This window comes from Vombatus ursinus, unplaced genomic scaffold (assembly GCF_900497805.2).
Source record: "Vombatus ursinus unplaced genomic scaffold, bare-nosed wombat genome assembly UNPS02014793.1, whole genome shotgun sequence".
Taxonomy (NCBI): domain Eukaryota; kingdom Metazoa; phylum Chordata; class Mammalia; order Diprotodontia; family Vombatidae; genus Vombatus; species Vombatus ursinus.
The window spans coordinates 18,125,351-18,143,354 of NW_020954571.1; the positions used below are offsets into that span (position 1 = coordinate 18,125,351).

Consider the following 18,004-nt stretch of genomic DNA (forward strand, 5'->3'; position numbering starts at 1 on the left):
ATCTATCTATCTATCTATCTATCTATCTATCTATCTATCTATCTATCCATCTATATACATACACATAATTTTTTCCCCTCCAACTACCCTAATGCCGACAAAGGTCTCATGAGTTACAAATATCATCTTTCCATGCAGGAATTTAAACAGTTCAACCTTAATAAATCTGTTATGATTTCTCTTTCCTGTTTACCTCTTCATGTTCCACTTGAGTCTTGTATTGGAAAGTCAAATTTTCTATTCAGCTCTGGTCTTTTCATCAAGAATGCTTGAAAGTCCTCTATTTCACTGAATGACCATTTTCCCCCTGAAGGATTATACTCAGTTTTGCTGGGTACATGGTTCTTGGTTGTAATCCTAACTCCTCTGCCCTCTGGAATATTATATTCCATGCCCTGCAGTCCCTTAATGTAGAAGCTGCTAAATCTTGTGTTATCCTGACTGTGTTTCCACAATACTTGACTTGTTTCTTTCTGGCTGCTTGGAATATTTTCTCCTTGACCTGGGAACTCTGGAATTTGGCTACAATATTCCTAGGAGTTTTCCTTTGGGGATCTCTTTCAGGAGGAGATTGGTGGATTCTTTCCATTTCTATTTTGCCCTCTGGTTCTAAAATATCAGGGCAGTTTTCCTTGATAATTTCTTGAAAGATGATGTGTAGGCTCTTTTTTTGATCATGGCTTTCAGATAGTCCAATAATTTTTAAATTCTCTCTCCTGGATCTATTTTCCAGGTCAGTTGTTTTTCCAATGAGATATTTCACATTGTTTTGTAATCTTTCATTCTTTTGGATTTGTTTTACAGTGCCTTGATTTCTCATAAAGTCACTAGCTTCCAATTGCTCTATTCTAATTTTTACGGAAGTATTTTCTTCAGTAATCTTCTGGACTTCCTTTTCCATTTGGCCAATTTTGCTCTTTAGGGCATTCTTTTCTTCATTGGCTTTTTGGACCTCTTTTGCCATTTGGGTTAGGCTATCTTTTAAGGTGTTATTTTCTTCAGTATTTTTTTGGGTCTCCTTCAGCAAGCTGTTAACTTGCTTTTCATGATTTTCTTGCATCACTCTTATTTCTCTTCCCAGTTTTTCCTCTACTTCTCTTACTTGCTTCTCAAAATCCCTTTTGAGCTCTTCCAAGGCCTGGGACTGATTCATATTTTTCTTGGAGGCTTTGGATGTAGGACCTTTGACTTTGTTTTCTTCTTCTGGTTGTATGTTTTGATCTTCTTTGTCACCAAAGTAAGATAATATAGTCTGACTCTTTTTGCACTGCTTACTCATGATCCCAACCAATTACTTGAGTTTTAAACTCTTTGTTAAGGTAAGAGTCTGTTTCCAATGTGGAGAATGTACTGTCCCAAGTTTTGGGGATTTGTACAGCTGTTTTCAGAGATACTTCTAGGGACCTGAAAAATGTCAGTTCTTCCAAGGTGCTATGATAAGGGGCGAGGTGTTTCCTTTTCACCACCACAACAAGCTCCACCATGCCAGTGCTCCTCCTTGCCCCAGGACTGCCCCACAGAACTGTGACCCATATCCAAGCATGGGCAAAGCAAGAGATTCCTGCCTCAGCCCTGGCAAAGAGATCCTTGCAATCCCTTTCTGATCAGCCACTGGATTCCCCCTCAGTCTGTGGGCTGGAAGCTTGGAAGCAGCTGCTGCCCTTGGGGTGGCTGAGATCTAGCTTCTTCTCTCACCGCAGTCACAGAATTTTCCCACTGACCTTCTAAGTTGTCTTTGGTGTTAGTGGGTTGAGAAGTCTGGAAACTGCCACAGCTGCCACGATTCAGTCCTCTGAGGACTGCTCCAGGGTTGCTGCGGCCTGCGCGCCCATGCCGAACTGCTCTCGTCTCCCCACCCGGTGTGATATACCTTTCAGATCAGCCATCCAGGTTGTCTTGGGCTGGGAATTTGTTTTACTCTGTTTTGTTGTGGGTTCTGCTGCTTTAGAATTTGTTTAGAGCCATTTTTTGTAGGTATTTGGAGGGGTTTGGGGGAGAGCTCTAGAAAGTCACTGCTTTCCCTCCACCATCTTGGCTCCACCCCCCCCACCTCTATATATATTATGAGTACAAGATCCGTGGTCTACCATTACTTAAAAGGCTTTAATGTTGCAGAGCACAAGCTTTTATTATTCTTTTATTTTATTTTTAAATGATCCCATCAATGGTAAGACAATTGATGTTCTAAATTTCCACCATTTTCTTTTCTTTCAGCTTCAGATGCACCAACCTACATGTACCAATTTCAGCATCGACCAAACTTTTGGGGAGACCTGAAACCAGTGACAATAAAAGCAGACCATGGGGATGAATTCTTCCTTGTCTTTGGGATTCCACTCTTAAATGGTAATGGAATTTTGTTTCCTTTAAAATCTTCATAAACAATATTGCCCACCATCCATTTCTGGAAATTAATTATTAGCCCTTGCCTAGTCTCTTAATTTACCAGATACTCTTCCTCTGCATTATCTCTTTTGATAATTCCATCCCCCTGTGATGTAGAAAGGATGCTATTTTATTATATCCAATTTACAGATGAATAAATAGTTCCAGATAAGCAAAGTGATTTGGTTAAGGTTAGTGATCGAGATAGAACTAGAATAAACATCATTTGACTTCCAATCCCAGGAACATACCAACAAGATGTCAAAACTAATTAAAGGCCCCTTATTTCCCTTAGGAAGTGATGCTAGGCTGCATTAACATCAACCTAGTATTAAGGATAAGGGAGATGATAGCCCTACTATACTCAGTCCTGATCAGACTGTATTTGGAGTATCCTGTGATAATAATTGAAGTAAAAGTACCTAGATTGGGGAGGAACTTTGATGAGCTGTTTTCTTCTATTAGATTTTGTACCTCCTTTTCCATTTGGCCCATTTTACTTTTTATGGAGTTCTTCTCTTCAGTGAGTTTTTGTGCCTCCTTTTCCATTTGGCCAATTCTACTTTTTCTACAGTTAATTTTTGTTCTTCCTTTTCCAAGCTATTGACTCTCTCTTGCATACTTCTCATTTCTTTTCCCAATTTTTCTTCTACCTCTCTTATTTGACTTTTAAAATACTTCTTGAGCTCTTCCAAGAAGGCGTTTTGGGCTTTAGACCAGTTTATATTCCCTTTTGAGATTCTAGATGTGGGTTTGTTGACAATGTTATCCTCTTCAGAATTTCTGCCTTGATCTTCCCTGTTCTTATAATATGAATCTATGGTATGTTTCTTTTTGCTCATGGTGTTTGTTTAGTTCCTGGACTTTAAAAAATTGAGCTCTCCTGCTGGGAAGCAGGGGACACTGACCCAAGCTTCTTGTGCTGGGAACATGGGGCCAGGTCTTTGTGTGCTGGGGCCTCAACTGCTGGCAGTTGGAGGCTGTAGGGTTCTGGCAGTTTACCTGGTGTTGGGCTGGAATCAGCAACACTAGAACTGTAGGGGTAGGATTGGGTAGTCTGGTCCCTGAAGGTTGCCTGCTCGCCCCAGCCTTTCTTTTCCCTCTTTTTGCTTTCTTTGGCTCTTTTCAGATGGATATTTCATTAATCTACATTAATCTAATCAGATGTTTCTCTGCCTGGGACTTTTTGCCTTGCAGCACTTCCTAGAGGTTTGCTGAGTCACTGGAAAACTTGACTGCTGTAGAACACCAAGGCACATGGTGATTTTCTGAGGCAGTGTCCACTGGTTTCCCTGCCTGTTCTGAGGCATTCGGGGGTCCTGGTGTTGGTGTTTGCCTTCTCCACCACCTGGGGTTCAGGATCTCCCCCTGGTATGCAGAGGTTGGGCTTTCTGCTAGCTTGCTGGTATGTTTCCCATCCTGTATTGCTCCCCTTCCCCCAGGGCAAGAGGGGCCTTTCCCATTAATCCCTCAAACTACCTGGGTTACTGGACTGCTGAACCCCATATTTCTTCTGGTTCAGATGTTCCAGGATTTTTCCTGGGGTGATATTTTCTAGACTTTCAGAGGTTAATAAGGGACAATAAGAGCGACTTACTTCTTACTCTGGCATCTTGGTTCCCAGAAGCAGAGCAATTCTAGTTTTTAAGGACTTGTTTTCTACAGTTAATTTTTGTCCTTTTTTCCCCAAGCTATTAACTCTCTCTTGCATACCTCTCTGTTTTCCTAATTTTTCTTCTACCTCTCTTATTTGACTTTTAAAATGCTTCCTGAGCTCTTCCAAGAAGGCTTTTTGGCCTTCAGACCAGTTTTATTCCCCTTTGAGGTTTCAGGTGTGGGTATATTAACAATGTTATCCTCTTCTGAATTTGTGCCTTGATCTTCCCTTTCCCCATAAAAAGAATCTATGGTCATTGTCCATTTTTGCTTTTTGTGCATGGTGTTTGCCTATTTCCTGACCCCCCCCAAAAAATGAGCTCTCCTGCTGGAGTGAATGGGGCACTGACCCAAGCTTCTTTTCCTGCTTACCCAGGCCTTGCACCTGAATATTTGGCTCCTGCTCACCCAGACCTTGCACAGGGATGTTTCATTGCTAGTAGATGTCTGTCAGCCTCGAGTTTTGCCTCCTGGAGTTGTGCTTCCTACAGTTGTGTTGAGGCACAGCATGATTTGGCTGCTGGAGAATATCATTGCCCATAGTGGTTTTCTGAGTTGGTGTCTACCAGTTCCCCTGCCCATAATGAGGCTCTTGGGGGGGAGTCCTAGTGTTGTTACTTGCCTGCTCCACCAATCTGGGTCTCAGCATCTCCCCCTGGTATGCTGAGGTGCTGCTTCCTGCTGGCTTGCTGAGATGCCTCCCATCCTGTACTGCTTCCCCTCCCCCAGAGCGAGAGGAGCCTTTCCTGTTAATTCCCCAAGCTTCCTGGGCTATAACACTGCAGTGCCTTGTCTTTTTGCTGGCTCAGGGTTTTTCCTAGGTTTATATTTTCTGAGCTTTCAGAGTTCAATAAGGGAGTGCGATAGTGACTTACTTCTTAATCCACAGTCTTGGCGAGGGAGGAACTTTGAGACCATGTTGAATGAGAATAGTCAAAGAAGCTGGGGATATATATCATAAAGAGAAGACTGCAAGGTCATGATAGCTTGCTATCTTTAAGTATATGAAATATTATCTTTTGGGATTAGATTTGGTCTTGTTGGGTGAAACCCAGAGTGATGGATGAAAGTTACATAGAGGTGGACTTTGACTTGATGTAAGGTAATATTTTGGCTGTTCCAAAGCATCCTTGTTCTTTCTATTAAGGTAATGAGTTCCCCACCACTTGACTATTCAAATGAAAGCTGTATGACCACTTATTAGGGAAGTTGTAGAAGTTATTGCTGTTCAGGGTGGATTTGGCCAGATGCTATCTGAGGCCCCTTCCAGTTCAAAGAGTCTTGGATTCTGAGGGCATTTTTAACATGTTTTTATTCATGCATTTTTTACATCATCATAGTTTTCCCTAGCATTCCTTCCCTTTCTCCTCCCAGAAAGCTGTCCTATATAACAAATGTTATTTTTAAAAACAAAAAAGAAACAAAGGAAAAATCACCACAATACATTGAAAAAGTTCAAAGACATGCATAATGTGCAGAACCTGTGGGCCTCTCATCTCCACAAAGGCATGGATTAGGCATATCTTTTCACAGCTCTTCTTTTGAGTTTTGCTTGACCTTTTTAATTTTGCTACATTCACTTGATTATTTTGGGTGATTATTTTTTGCACTTACATTGTTGTAGTTAATGTGTACATTTTTTGTGTGTTTTTTTTGGCTCTGTTAGCTTTACTCTGCATCAGGTCATGTAGATCTTTTCATGTTTCTACATATCTATAACATTCATCATTTCTTTCTTTTTTTTTTTTTTTTTGCTTTTTTGGTGGAGCAATCAGGGTTAAGTGACTTGTCCAGGGTCACACAGCTAGTAAGTGTCAAGTGTCTGAGACTGGATTTGAATTCAGATCATCCTGACATTCATCATTTCTTACAGTGTTCGTATTCCATTACATTCATGTACCACAATTTTTTAACCATTCCTTAATCAATGGACATTTCCAACTCAAAGGTATTGCTATGAATGTTGTGCTATATATGTGGACTTTGTTCTTGTCGATGGCTTCCTTGGGGTACACATCCAGTAATGGAATCTCCAGGTCAAATGGTATGGACACTTTGGTAATTTTATTTGCAAAATGACAAATTGCTTTCCAAAATGTTTTGTTTTGTTTTTAGCAATTCACGGTTCCACCAACAACTTACAGTATGCCTATCATCCTTCAGCATTGACTATTGCCAATTTGCAAGATAAGAGATGAAGCCTCAGGCTTGCTTTGATTTATATATCTCTTAATATTAGTGATTTGGAGCATTTTTTCCCGTAGTTGTCAAAACTTGGCAATTCTTCTTTTGATAAATGTTTATTTTTATCCTTTGACCACTTATCTATTAGAGAATTGCTAGTAGTCTTACATACATACATACATACATACATACATATATGTTAGTTATTTATATATTTTTAGTACCAAGCCCTTATCAGTGAAATTGAATACAAATATTTATTTCCATTCAACTACTTCTTTTCTTATTCTGGGTACATTAATTCTTCCTGAGTCTAACCTTTTCAGTTTCATGTAATCAAAATTACCAATTTTATCTTTTGTAATTGCTTCTATCTCTTATTTGGTTAAGGACATATCTTATGTTAATTGCTATGAGAGGCATATGATTTGCTTCTCTTCTAATTTTTATTGTATGATATTTTTTAATATTAAGATTATTTATTTAGAATGTATTGCAGAATATGGCAGAATCAGTGTATTTCTGTAGGCAAAATACCACAAGTGCTCCAGAAAACTCCGGTACAGGGCCTTGATTTCCTTTGATGACTACCCTGCTCTAAAAATACTGGGAATGAGGTTAGGAGAGCAAAAGATGCCATACTTCAGAAGAGTCTCTGTGCATCAGAGTCACAGAATCCATTAGTATTCTGAAGGTTTATGCTACAATCCCATGATTTCACCTCCTTTTATCATGGAACTGAGGCCTCTCCATTTTTTTTTTCATTTCTTTGTTCAAGCATTGTAGGCTCTAGCTGGTTTCATGGAGCTTCCAGAAGATTCAGAAAGAATACCTGAGAGCATTTTTCCTTTTCCTTTGCTTTTCATTGCTAGTAGCAGCAATGACCTTCAAGTAGAATGGTAATACTGTGGGTATCCAGGTTTTGGATGCAAAATTAGAGATTGGCATAGTGAAAACAATGGATTTGGGGTCCTAGAATCTGTGGTCAAATCCCAGCTCTGCTATTTATACTTGTATGATCTTGTGCAGATCACTTAACTGTGGCCCTCAGTTTCTTAAGCTCTAAAATAAGGTGGTTCAATTAGATGGGTCCTATCGCAAGCTACAAAAACTTAAGATGATAAATAGTGCTAAACTATAAGCTATTGTCATCATCCTTCCTAAAAACTTGTTAGTATTTGAAATTTTATCACTGAGAAAGAAATTCCTTTAAGTTATTGTCTTTTGGTAATAGATAAATTCCCTTTGGAGGTAGAATAAATGAGAATCTTATCAGTGGCTATTTTATTCTTTCCAAAAGTTACCTTTTAGAAAGAGTAAGAAAAAAATGCTTTTTAAATTTCATGGATAAAATCAGGGCATTGCATAAGGAGGTCACATCGAGAATGGGACACTGCACAAAGTAGAAAACTGGAAGTTTAGAAAGAAGAGAGCAAAGTGTGAAGTCAAAAAGAGTGTGGCGGGGCATCTAGGTGGCGCAGTGGATAGAGCACCAACCCTGAAGTCAGGAATACCTGAGTTCAAATCTGGCCTCAGACCAAACACTTGACACTTACTAGCTGTGTGACCCTGGGCAAGTCACTTAACCCCAATTGCCTCACTAAAAAAAAAAGGGTGTGGGATCCTGAAGGATAACTGTGGTTTTGATCTTTAACATCTACTTGCATTCTGTCTTCTGCTTCTGTTTTCAGAGGGTTATCCAGAAGAGGAAAAGCAACTGAGCAGGACAATGATGAAATATTGGGCCAACTTTGCTCAGAATGGGTAAGATTAATAATAGAGAAGAGGGAAACATTTCCGCCAAAAAAATATTACCAATATCTTCCCCCCTGTAACCTATATTTTCCATTATAGATCCTTCTTTCCTCACTCTCCTAAAGAATCTTCTATTTTACCAAAGGATTTTTATAAAGTGTGCATTTTTTTTATATTTGTGTGTGTGTGTGGGAGAAAGTTAACTAGAACTAACATACACATCAGTTAAGTCTGACACGATATGTACACTTCTACACACACTATCCCCAACCTTTACAAAGAAGGGAAGAAACTAAATTTTCACGTTTCTTCTTTGGGGTCAAACTTGGTCATTACAATGTCACAGCATTGTATCATTTATTGAGGTGTTCTTCTTGTAGTCATTGTGTATATAGTTTTCCTGGTTCTGCTTAGTTCATATCAATTCATGTAAGTCTCCCCATACTTCTATGTATTCATATTCCTTATCTCTTTTAATGTAATGACAGTCTATTAAATTCATGTATTACTATATATGTGTATATGATGTACATATGTATATGTGTATATATATATATGTATATATATATATATAGGTGTGTGTGTGTGTGTGTGTGTGTGTGTGTGTGTGTGTGTATAGCCAGTCCCCAATTGATGGACATCTACTTTGTTTCTATTTCTTTGCTACTGCAAAAAGTTCACTGTAAATATTTTGGTATATAAGAGCCCTTTTCATAATTTATCATTGACTTCCTCGAAATATATATTTAGCGATGAACTCTCTGGGTCAAAGAATATGTACATTTTACTCTGCTTTCCTAATTACAAATTACTTCCCATGGTTAGACCAATTCATAGTTCCATAAATGTTGCATTATTAGTTTACCTTTCTTTTCCTAACCCTATTAATATTGACTGTCTTATTCTTTGTCACTGTTGCACATTTGCTGGGTGTGAGATAAAACCTCAAGGTTTTTGTTTTGTTTTTAACATTTGTTTCTCACTTATGAATAACTTGCAGTACTCTTTTCAATAGTTCATAGTTTCTTTTGAGAACCATTTGCTTACATTCTGTGATGACATCTACTGGAGAAGAGCCAAGCTTTATATATTTCATTATTTTTCAATACAGTTTGACTATCAGGCCCTTACCAAAGATAGTTTATATAAGGTTCTCCTCCCTTAATATATCATTTGCTTTGTAATCTTACTTGCATTGATTTTGTTCATTCAAAAACTTTTCAATGTCATGTAATTGATATAATCTGTTTTATCTTTTGTGCTTACTTTTATCTTTTGGTCAAAGATTCACCCTTAGCCATAATTATGAATGGTAACTTTTCTGGTTCACTAATTTTAATAGCATATTTAATATTTGGTTTACATATCCCCTTTGAGCTTGCTGAAGTATTCAGTATCAAAGTTATTGCTCTAGAAATAATTTCTACCAAGCTGCTTTCCAGTTTAATAATAATGTCTTATTGTTGTAATTGAAACAACCCTTATGGGCCTCTTTCAAACTTCTGCTCACAGATTGGGACCAACAGGAGAGCTGCTACTCATAGGTTCTAGGCTCTACCCTGCAAGGCTATACATTCTAAAACTACATATTTCACAACCTTCCCCTCCTCCCCATGTGCTTCTCAATAATAATTAGCCAGTATACCACATGTAAAGAAAGTAGCTACAAAACATTACCTGTTCTGAAGTTGGGGCATAATTCCTGATAAATACTCAGAACCTATGTAGGAAGAGTAAATAAAAAAAATAGAGTGCAATGGTAGTGGGGTACCCATGTGAAGATCACATGGGGCTAAGGCTATTCACTACCCCAGGACACTGGGGTCACAAAGTCCTTTGTCTCCTGTCAAATTTTCACCAACCTCATCCTTTATTACCTCATCCCACCCTACCCAAGACAGCATCATTTATTATTTTTTGAATTTTTATTTATTTTAATAATATTTTATTTTAATTACATGTAAAGATAATTTTTAATATTCATTTTAACAAAATTTTGAGTTCCAAAATATTTTACATTCCTTCCTCCCCCCTCTCCTCCTAATACGGTAAGCAATTTGATATAGATAATATATGTGCAATTATATAAAACATTTCCATATTAGTTATGAAAGAAGAAACAAATCAAAAGGAAAAAGCCATAAAAAAAGAAATGAAAATAATATGCTTCAATATTCATTCAGAGTTCATCAGTTCTTTCTCTGGGTATAGATAGCATTTTCCATTATGAGTCCTTTATAATTGTCTTGGGTCATTGTATTGCTATGAAGTGCTAAGACAGTCATAGTTGATCATCAAACAATGTGGCTATTACTGTGTGCAATGTTCTCCTGGTTCTGCTCATTTCACTTTGCATCAGTTCATATAAGTCTTTCCAGGTTTTCTGAAAGCCACCTGCTCATAATTTCTTTTTGAATAATAGTATTCCACTACATTTGTATACCATAACTTGTCTTTAGCCATTTCCCAGTTGATTGGCATCCCTTCAAGCTCTAATTTTTTTCACCACCACAAAATGAGCTGCTATAAATATTTTTGTGCATGTAGGCCCTTTTTCCTTTTTTATGATCTCTTTGGGATACAAACCTAGTGGTGGTATTGCTGGATCAAAGGGTATGCACAGTTTGATTGCCCTTTAGTCATAGTTCCAAATTGTTCTCCAGAATGGTTAGATCAGTTCACAACTCCAACAATTGTTCATTAGTGTCCTAATTTTCCCACATCCTATCCAACATTTAGCATCTTTTTTTCTTTTCTGTAATATTAACCAAACTGAAAGGTATGAGGTGATACCTCAGAGTTGTTTTAATTTGCATTTATCTAATCAAAAGTGATTTAAAGCATTTCTTCATATAACTATAGATAGCTTAGATTACTTCATCTGAAAACTTCCTGTTTATATTCTTTGACCATTTATGAATTGGGGAATGGCTTGTTCCTATAAAGTTGACTTATTTCTCTAAATATTTGAGAAATGAGGCCTTTATCAGATACGCTTGCTGTAAAGATTGTTTCCCAGCTTTCTGCTTTACTTCTAATCTTGATTACATTGGTTTTATTTGTGTAAAACCTTTTTAATTTAATATAATCAAAATATCTATTTTACATTTTGTGATGCTCTCTGTCTCTTATTTAGTAGTGTATTCTTCCCTTCTCCATAGATCTTGCTATTCTAGTTTGTTTACTGTATCACCCTTTATGTCTAAATCATGTATCCATCTTGACTTTATCATGGTAGGTGATGTAAGATGTTGGTCTATAACTAGTTTTTACAGTTTTCCCAGCAGTTTTTGTCAAATAATGCTTTCTTATCCCAGAGGCTGGGATCTTTGGATTTATCAAACACTAGACTACTATGGTCATTTACTATTGTGTCTTATGTACCTAACCTATTCCACTGATCCACCACTCTACTTCCTGACCAGTACCAGATACTTTTGATCATTACTGCTTTATTATACAATTTGAGATCTGATACTGCTAGGCCACTTTCCTTTGCATTTTTTCATCATCAATTTCCTTGATAGTTTTGACTTTTTGTTCTTCTAGATGAATTTTGTTGTTATTTTTTCTAACTCTATAAAATAGGGGTTTTTTGTCATTAGATTGGTAAGGCACTGAATAAATAAATTTAGGTAGAATTGTCATTTTTATTATATTAACTTGGCCTATTCATGAGCACTTAATGTTTTTTCCAATTTTTTTAAGATCTGACTTTATTTCTGTGAAAAGTATACTGCTATTGTGTTCACATAGTTCCTTTGTAACGGCAGGCAGATTCCCAAATATTTTATATTGTGTACAGTTATTTTAAATGGAATTTCTCTTTCTATCTCTTGCTTCTTGCTTTGTTGGTAATATGTAGAAATACTGATACTTTGTGTGGGTTTATCTTATATCCTGCAACTTTGATAAAGTTATTAATTATTTCAAGTAATATTTCAGTTGATTCTTTAGGATTCTCTTCATATGACATCATATTATCTACAAAGAGTAGTAGCTTTTTTCCTCATTGCCTATTCTAATTCCTTCAATTTATTTTTCTTCTCTTATTGCTATAGCTAACCCATCTAGTACAATATCAGGTAATAGTGGTCATAGTGGGCTTCCTTGCTTCACTCTTGATCTTATTGGGAAGGCTTCTAACTTATTCTCATTACAGATAATGCTTGCTGATGGTTTTAGATAGATAGTACTTATCATTTTAAGGGAGCAAAAGTTCCTTCATTCCTATGCTCTGTAGTGTTTTTAATAGGAATGGGTGCTGTATTTTGTCAAAAGCTTTTTCAACATCTATTGAGATAATCATATGATTTCTGTTTGTTGTATTATTTATGTGGTCAACTATACTGATAGTTTTCCTAATATTGAACCAGCCTTGCATTCCTGGTATAAATCCCACCTAGTCATAGTGCATGATCATTGTAATATATTGCTATAATCTTTTTGCTTATATTTTATATAAATTTTTTTCATCATTTTTCATTAGGGAAATTGGTCTATAATTTTCTTTCTCTGTTTCAGCTCTTCCTTTTTTAGGTATCAGCACCATATTTGTGTCATAAAAAGAAATTGGTAGAAGTCCCTCTCTGCCTATTTTTCCAAATAATTTTTACAGTACTGGAATTAATATTTATTTAAATGTTTTGTAGAAGTTACTTGTGAACTCATCTGGTCCCAGAGATTTTTCTTAGGAAGCTTTATTGATGGCTTGCTCATTTTTCTTTTATCTAAGATGGGGTTATTTAGGTATTCTATTTCATCTCTTTTTAATCTGGGTAATTCATATTTTTGCCAATATTCACCAATTTTGCTCAGATTATAAGATTTATTGGCATACAATTGGGCAAAATATTTCCTAATGATTGTTTCAATTTCCTCTTCCTTGGTGGTAAATTTACACTTTTCATTTTTGGTACTGGAAATTTGCTTTTCTTCTTTCATTTTTTTAATCAAAGTAACCAGTGGTTTACCTATCTTTTTCCCCATAAAATCAGTTCCTAGTTTTATTTATTAGCTCGATAGTTTTTTTTTTTACTTTCATTTTAAAAATCTCACCCTTGGTTTTCATGATTCTAATTTACTGCTGAATTGGGGATTTTTTACTTGCTCTTTTTCTATATTTTTAGTTGCACAGTCAATTCATTGGTCTGATTTTTATTTTGTTGATGTTAGAATTTAGAGAAATAGGGGCAGCTAGGTGACACAGTGGATAGAGCACCAGCCCTAGAGTCAGGAGGATTTCAGTTCAAATCTGGCCTCAGACACTTGATGTTTACTAGCTATGTGTTCTTGGGCAAATCATTAACCCTGATTGTCTCACCAAAAAAAAAAATAGAATTTAGGGAAATAAATTTTCCTATAAGTATTGCTTTGGTCACATTCCATAAATTTTGGCATGTTGTCTCATTGTTGTCATTCTCTTTAATAAAATTATTGATTATTTTTAGGATTTGTTCTTTGACAATTATTCTTTAGGATAAATTATTTACTTTCCAATTAATTTTTAATTTATCTTTCCACTACTCTTATTTAATGTGATTTTATTGCATTATCAGCCAAAAAGAATGCCTTTAATATTTTTGCCAATATTTTTCTTGGGTGCTTTGCCTGTAGGCATTTTGACACTAATGTCCTCTTCTGAGTTTGTGTCTTAATCTTCCCTGTCCCAATAATAACTTTCTATAGTCAGATTTTGTTTGTTTGTTTTTTGCTCTTTTTTTCCCAGCCTTTTCCCTTACTTTTCTTTTTTTGTGTGAGACAACTGGGGTTAAGTGACTTGCCCAGGGTCACACAGCTGGTTAAGTGTCAAGTGTCTGAGGTCAGATTTGAACTCAGGTCCTCCTGACTCCAGAGCTGGTGCTCTATCCACTGTGCCACCTAGCTGCTCCTCTTTCCCCTTACTTTTAAATTAGAACTCTGCACCTGGGGCAGAAGGGACATTGTTCCAAGCTCCTTGTGCTATGGGCTTTGGGACCTGGCTGTTTTCCTGTTGCTTCACTGGTGTTGTCCTGAGGTTCATAGGTCACATGGCACTGCACTGGGACTCAGTACCTCTCACTGGCTTGCTGGGATACTTCCTGTCCTGGGCTGTGTTCCCATTTTACTTGAGTGAGACAGACCTTTCTTGCCAACCTCAGATTGTTTCTTCCTATCTTTTTGCTGCTTCTGCCATTCCAGAATTCATTTTGGGGTGAACATGGTAGCAGTCGAGTGATTTCTTTCTTGCTCTTCCAGATTGGCTAGACAGAAGTATTTCTTACCTGGACTTCCAGAGTCTCCATCTCTCACTGAGGAATGGCTCAAAATATCTAGAACTAGCTCTCTTTTGAGTCCATAGCCAGCTATCTCTTGTTTGTTTGTTATCAGAGGTCCTCCCATTCAATATTGCTTTCAGCAATGAATATTTTTCTGTATCTGCCTAAAGAGTTTGCTTCTCATGCCCCCCAAATAGTCCTCCAAAATATCTTGAAGTGATTTTTACAATTACTAAAGTCTCCCATTCTAAGCAAGTAATTCTCCTAGTCAGAGGTGGGGAAGGAGAGAGAAATTTCTCTCCCTACCTTCATTTCCTTCTAAGGGTTAGGTTCCTTATTGTGGGACTATAGAGCTAGCAACTCAGACTTTTAAGGTGCCTAAGAGATGATGCTAATTTTTGCTCAACCAATGGGTGCCTCTTCCAATTCAATTAGAGACAGGTATTTACCTTTTTGAAATAGATTACAAGGTATTAGCACCTTGCTAACATACTAACATTTTATCAACTGTGATTGTGTCTTTTACTTGAATTAAGTAAGCTAGGAGTAGAGAAAGGAACAAATTTCTACACAGATAAACTCTTTCTACTACCAAATATGGAATTTGTCCCCAAGTAATTTATTAATTTATGATCTTGGGTTTATCCAATACTCAGTTATGATTCTTCCTTATATAGTCTATTCCATTCATTTACTTTTCCTTTTCTAACTAGTACAAATGGTTAATGATTATAGCTTTATTGTATTATATGAGAACTTGAAGTACATTGAGAAGGTAGAAACATAATAATACCCAATCCTAGGGAATTTGGCTTTTTGTGACTCATGAGTTCTTAACTTCCTCTCTCTTTTTTTTAAACCATGACTCTCATCAATGTTTAAATGATTAATACATTTTTAAAAATGTTGTGCTATTTTTCCAGAAACCCCAACAGTGAAGGCCTGCCAAAGTGGCCCATCTATGATCAGAATGAAGAATATCTCCAAATTGACATTGCCATGAAGACAGCCAAGAAGCTAAAGGATAAAGAAGTGGCATTTTGGACTGAGCTCTTATCAGAGAAACCAGTTGGAGTGAAGAGAGAGATTACAGAGCTATAATTTGAAAAGATCTTCTTTCTCTTTCACAAGAAGCCTCCATGAAACTTACAAGAATATCTTTCAAACTTGAGATGTGTGTCAGGTTATTTGTTGGTGAGGAAACTTTTCAACATGAAGGTGGAGGGGACCACATAGTTCTAGGGACAAATGGAACCAGATAAACATCAACATATTGGGCAGTTATTGGTAGTTAATGGTCCCATAACTCTTGCACAATGGGACATTATACAATTGCTTTCTTACAGAATGCTCCAAAGAATCAGTTTTCCTTAGGTGTAGTTTACTTGGGGTTGTATTAAATTCACCTTGTTATTCTTTGCACCTATGCCAGGGTTTTAGTCTTCTCCACACAAATAAATAAGTCCACATTTGAAATAAGATTTAGTCCATATATGAGTTCTAATTAGGATGTATACTACATCCTTTTTGAGGGCACAGGATAATGTGCCAGTTGAGACTTTCAAAGACATATCAAAGATTCTTTATTACACATTGTAACTTAGGTTAGTCAAAAGATGCAGAGTCCTATCTGCTTATAACCTAACTTAAGTACCTTAAAGGCACATGGATCACTCCTTGCCTATAATGTATTATCTTATTCATTCTTTCCCTGTATTATCTTTCTATCCTATCCCCCCAAATGCTCTAACTACAGAGACAGGGCTCTCAGTCTTATAATCACTATGGAACATGGATGCTCAGCTTTCTGCCTTCATTCCCCTCTTTTTTTCTTCTGCTTCTTATTACTATTCCTCTTATTCTTCCTGTTCCTCCATTTGATTTTTTTCTTTTCTTTAACTTTTTATTTTTCTATTTTATCTATTTTTCTCTATTTTTCTTTAACTAACAGTGAACATTTATTTGACCCTACTGTGTATCAGGAACTATTTTAGATGCTATAGCTAGTAACAAAAGTCATTTCCATCCTAGGGAGCATGTGCCCTGAGCTTCACTGAAAAACAAAAACAAAAAAAAACAAAAAAACTTACAAGGAACCCAAGGATAAGGTGACATTTCTTGGACCTTTGGAGTGATGCACTACTCTCCACAATTTGTTGACCCAACATTGGGAAGATTTTTTGATGATTAACAAACTAAGAAACTAATGGCTAGTGACCCTCTTAGGTTGTAGCTCCCCAGTTAAAACATAATTTCATCAGGGAGAAAGGAATTTCATCTTCCCTGACATAGCAGTGTCCAGAAGGGCCCTCATCTTGAAAGTCAACTTAAGTGAAGCAACAATCACATTGACCTGGAATACACTGTTGTTTTTTCACCAGCACTTGCAGACTTTCAGGGATATTTTGATGCTCATAAGGTCAATGTTAAAGGAAGGAAATACAGAAGACACACAGGGCAATTAGAGACCTTAGTAAAAGCAGAGCTGACTGAGTTGACTCTTGTTAACAGAATTTTAAATGTAGTCTGGACAAGACCAGTTTCTAACCTGTAAATATCTGGAGCTGCACAAAGCAGGCCAGAGACAGGAGTGCCAGGAAACAAGTAGGGATTTAATTAATTACTTTCAGAGTGAGGAATGTTCTACATGCTGGAGTGAAGGCACAATTTATATACATAAATCACAAGTGGGGAAGGGGGAGAAAGTGGATTACAATTATTTCTAGAGCCCTGTGTGGTTTCCCACAGTAAGCCCACAAGTACAGGACAATACAGGTGTTCTGGAGTCCTATGGGAAAAGTATTGTTTCATATCTTTAGTGGAGATTATTTGGTGGGGTGCAGTACTAGAGTTGTGTGACAGGAACAGATTCTACAACCTTTGATTCATTTCACTTAATGTATACAGGCAAAGGAAGGTAGTATGAGTGTAGTCAAGAGTTTGATTGATCATTTCAAGCTTCATTGTAAGACTCTGACTCTCAAGTCAGAAGAGGCAGCTCTGAGAAACCTAATTATTATCATATTCATTACATATATCAAATAGATTAATATGAAAATCTTAATTCCATTCACATTGTTTATATGGGGAAAGCTACAACTAAAGAAGATGCTGAGGAATATCAGATAATTTAATCAAAGAAGAAGTTAGATACTTGAGTAAATTGATCAAATTAGCCTTCTTCCAAACTCTCCTTTGGTACTTCCATCACAGACAGAATGAGGTTTCTGGAGTTGATTCGGGACAGGGATAAATATTCTGATGTTATTTTGGTTCTAAATTTAACATGCCTAAAACAAAACTCATTACTTCCCAGAGTCACTGCCATCCTCCCACTCATCTGGGTTTTCAACTTCCAAATCATCCCTGACACTTATTTCTCCCTTTATCAACCCTCCCAACCAATCAGTGACCAAGTGTGTTTATTTTGCTTCCATAAAATATGTTTTAAAATTGATCCCCTGATCTTCCCTCCTATGGCCACCAGCCTAGTTCATCTGCTCATCACCTCTTTGTCAAATGGTTCACCTTTGGAAACAGATAGATTTTCACCAATGGTAGTGACATTAAAGAACTGCTACCATCTGATAGTGTACTATAAGGGCCAAAAGGCCTTTCTGTCTTACTTGAAGCTGAAACCTCCTGTATTTGTTTCTCCTCCATTAGAAGGTGAGGTCCTGGTGGGTAGAGCCAAAATGGACAAGGGAAAGCAGTGACTTGTTTGAGCACTCCTGCCAAACCCTTCCAAATACCTATAAAAAATAGCT

General features: G+C 36.9%; 1 protein-coding gene across 1 annotated transcript in view; it reads left to right on the plus strand.

The window, feature by feature from the left end:
* The window catches only part of LOC114048541 (liver carboxylesterase 1-like), a 49,562-nt gene extending 34,195 nt beyond the window's left edge, over window positions 1-15,367 (plus strand). Inside the window, 3 exon segments of the mRNA XM_027869531.1 lie at window positions 2,215-2,346; window positions 7,917-7,989; window positions 15,161-15,367. Of these exon segments, the coding sequence (XP_027725332.1) occupies window positions 2,215-2,346; window positions 7,917-7,989; window positions 15,161-15,338 (383 nt within the window). The 3' untranslated portion in view covers window positions 15,339-15,367.
* The last annotated feature ends 2,637 nt before the right edge of the window (window positions 15,368-18,004 follow it).